At 30.2% G+C, this 4,091-nt stretch overlaps 1 protein-coding gene across 1 annotated transcript; it reads left to right on the top strand.

The window, feature by feature from the left end:
• Positions 1–270: 270 nt before the first annotated feature.
• Positions 271–750, top strand: LOC110035945. The gene has a single exon (XM_020740283.1). The coding sequence runs from the start codon at positions 271–273 to the stop codon at positions 748–750; it is 480 nt and encodes a 159-aa protein (XP_020595942.1).
• The last annotated feature ends 3,341 nt before the right edge of the window (positions 751–4,091 follow it).

Below are 4,091 nucleotides of genomic sequence, written 5' to 3'. Positions count from 1 at the left end.
CAGAACCTTTTGTATTGTTGGAAGGAGTAGCTGGAAGCTAAAATGATAATCATTCCTTGTGTTGTGGCATGGTTCATTTAGATGTGCAGAAATCAAGTTAAGTATGAAAGTATGAAACCTATGGAAAAGGTAGTGGTTTTAAATTGCACTTCCTATCTGCAAAAGATTATAATGCATCAGAAATTCCCCAATATTTTCTAGATTTGGATGCCCAATGGGATCAATATGAAAGTAAGCAAGCCTACTTTGGTCCTTTGGACCGCCCCACTTATGGGATGGCTGAAGGCTAATATTGATGGAAGTTTCTCTAAGGAGGCTGCTGGTGTGGGAGGAGTTATTAGGAACTCCCTAGGAAAATATATTTTCTACATTTCATCCCCTACTTGGGAAAATGATGCACTAGAAACTGAAATGATAGCCATCTTCTGGGCTATATACCTTTCCAAGCAATGTAACATCTCTAAATTAGTAATTGAATCTGATTCCAGTAGCTTCATCAAAATTTTGAATAATGTGGAAGCTGCTCCATGGAACCTTGTTTGGTGGCACAATAATATTAAAAGACTGTTGATTAAGTTTGATGTGCATTTCCAACACATACTTAGAGAAGGAAACACTCCAGCACACAGTTTGGCAATCAGGGGGAAGGAAACTGAAGAGATTGCTGTAGGGACTATACCTCCTAATAAGTTAGCTCTCCTACTACATGAAGACACCTTATCCATTCCTTATCTTCATTGTAGAGATTGATTACTGTCAGGGGGATACATACAAGGTTTTACTTAGATTTCCTTCTTTCATTTTGTGAGCATGGTTGTAAGAACTATATGGGGTATGAGATCTGGGTGTAGGTTTAGTGATCTAACCCTTCTGTTTTGTAACTCAATTGTTTGTTTAACATGTAAGGAGCAATAGATAACTCCTTTTTTTTTAATATATATATATATATATATATATGTAAATTAAATGTCTTTTCGAAGCGGGCGACGAAATTTCGATTCCGGCGACCGATAGCTTCCAACAGATAACTCCATACCAACAACCCAAAATAGTGCTGACAGTACACAACCATAGAACAAATTTATCATATTAATGAAAAGGAGTTATTGGAATTAAAAAAATAATCAAGAATTTGAAACATTTCTAAATGCGACTTTTTTAATTAGAACAAACAACAAGACTGATATTTCATTTATTAAAGTAAAAATCATAGATTGTTTGCCCAACAAAAGACTAATAAAATGTCAAAGTTCGTTTTCTTCATAAACTTTTGATGTAGAGTAATTCAAGTGAAATAAAAGTTCTCTTGCTGATATTCTGACACATGAATTATGCAAAAAATAAATGCAGACACTGAAAATATGGAGATGTATGACATAACCAGTGATGCTGATAATGACTTACACAATTGCTTAAAAATCCTTGAATTACAAATGTGAAAGTTAGAATGTGAGATTGTCTATGGAAACAACATTCTAAGGGAATTATGAAAGGTAAAAAATTTCCTGACTAGAGAAATCCAGGATGATGAATTACCTTCAACTACTAAATTACGAAGACTTTGAAATTTTGCAAATCTCAAAATTACAAAAGAAGAATCTGCTTCTTCGTTTATAAAAGAGGCATCCACCTCTTCAATTAATGAATTACAACATTTTACATATCTCAAAATTACAAATGAAGTGCCCACTTCTTCAAATAACATACCTTCGTATGCTGATGTGATGGTCGATTTCAGTGATGTGCACTGTAAAAAATCTTTCAATATTACAATACACACGCAACAAGACTAATAGTAAATATGTAGTTCAATCCCAATAAAAATAAATTCAGTATAAATATATTTATCTTTTAAAATCTTCAAGATGTCAACCCCGTAATAATAACGCAATTATAAGTATCACTCAAGTAATAAAGGGATCTAATGGAGTCATAAGTATTGATCCCACAGGGAGTTGGAAATTCTTATGGTTTTAACAAAAAACACAATATTTAGACTATAAAAATTAAGTAAGCAAAACAAATCTAAAGTAAATTTAATGTGCGCTAAATGAAATGTAGTTAAAAGAACTAAGTTAACTGACTAATTGTTAAACCTCAAAAGTAAATTTATGAAAACTAGACAAAATTTTGTAATAAAGAGTTACAATTTAAGAAAATATCATTCCCCTTTACAATGAGTTTATGAAGTGTGAAGAAATTAAAATCATTTAGAATACATATAAATTATATTGTGCTAAATAGGAGCAATCCTATTCTTTAATCTTTGAGAGTGTATAAAGAACATTGATTAATCCAGAGTTTGGTTTCTAAATCTGTGATTAAGTTGAGAAGATATTAGCTGTCACTCGCATCCACCTCTTCAATTACTGAATTACAACATTTTACATATCTCAAAATTACAAAAGATGTGCCCACTTCTTCAGATAACATACCTTCGTATGTTGATGTGATGGTCGATTTCAGTGATGTACATTGTAAAAATCTTTCAATATTACAATACACACACAACAAGACTAATAGTAAATATGTAGCTCAATCCCAATAAAAATAAATTCAGTATAAATATATTTATCTTTTAAAATCGTCAAGATTTCAACCCCCGTAATAATAACGCAATTATATGTATCACTCAAGTAATAAAGGGATCTAATGGAGTCATAAGTATTGATCCCACAGGGAGTTGGAAATTCTTATGGTTTTAACAAAAAACACAATATTTAGACTATAAAAATTAAGTAAGCAAAACAAATCTAAAGTAAATTTAATGTGCGCTAAATGAAATGTAGTTAAAAGAACTAAGTTAACTAACTAATTGTTAAACCTCAAAAGTAAATTTATGAAAACTAGACAAAATTTTGTAATAAAGAGTTACAATTTAAGGAAATATCATTCCCCTTTACAATGAGTTTATGAAGTGTGAAGAAATTAAAATCATTTAGAATACATATAAATTATATTGTGCTAAATAGGAGCAATCCTATTCTTTAATCTTTGAGAGTGTATAAAGAACATTGATTAATCCAGAGTTTGGTTTCTAAATCTGTGATTAAGTTGAGAAGATATTAGCTGTCACTCGCATCCACCTCTTCAATTACTGAATTACAACATTTTACATATCTCAAAATTACAAAAGATGTGCCCACTTCTTCAGATAACATACCTTCGTATGTTGATGTGATGGTCGATTTCAGTGATGTACATTGTAAAAATCTTTCAATATTACAATACACACACAACAAGACTAATAGTAAATATGTAGCTCAATCCCAATAAAAATAAATTCAGTATAAATATATTTATCTTTTAAAATCGTCAAGATTTCAACCCCCGTAATAATAACGCAATTATATGTATCACTCAAGTAATAAAGGGATCTAATGGAGTCATAAGTATTGATCCTATAGGGAGTTGGAAATTCTTATGGTTATAACCAAAAACACAATATTTAAACTATAAAACTTAAGTAAGCAAAAAAAATCTAAAGTAAATTTAATGTGCGCTAAATGAAATGCAGTTAAAAAAACTAAGATAACTAACTAATTGTTAAACGTCAAAAATAAATTTATGAAAACTAAAAAAATTTTGTAACGAATGGTTCCAATTTAAGAAAATATCATTCCCCTTTACAATGAGTTTATGAAGTGTGAAGAAATTAAAATCACTTAGAATACATATAAAATTATATTGTGCTAAATAGGAGCAATCCTATTCTTTAATCTTTGAGAGTGTATAAAGAACATTGATTAATCCAGAGTTTGGTTCCTAAATCTGTGATTAAGTTGAGAAGATATTAGCTGCCACTCCAGAGCTCACACTTCTCCCTCGCATGACGACTAACAATCTATCTTTAATGTCCATGCATGAAATCAAATGTTATTCTCCCCATGTTGTCGAAATTATAGCATTTTTAAAACATATGTTTCTAAACACATTTTAACATTTCAATTGGACAAATTCAAAAATAAATGAAGATCAGAGTTCGAATCATAAAAAATTATTGACATTTAAAACTGTATAAAATAAAATCAAATCTTCACAAAAACATATCTCATTGTAGAGAGAAAGATAACGAAGACTACTCAGAATTC

The sequence above is a fragment of the Phalaenopsis equestris genome, unplaced genomic scaffold, assembly GCF_001263595.1.
Source record: "Phalaenopsis equestris unplaced genomic scaffold, ASM126359v1 Scaffold200860, whole genome shotgun sequence".
Classification (NCBI taxonomy): domain Eukaryota; kingdom Viridiplantae; phylum Streptophyta; class Magnoliopsida; order Asparagales; family Orchidaceae; genus Phalaenopsis; species Phalaenopsis equestris.
Note: the sequence above shows the minus strand (reverse complement) of the source record. Positions and strands in the feature narration are given on the sequence as shown.

Bases quoted from the DNA above. Each gene is read 5' to 3' on its own strand.
- LOC110035945 (XM_020740283.1), top strand. From the start codon at position 271: ATGGGATGGCTGAAGGCTAATATTGATGGAAGTTTCTCTAAGGAGGCT.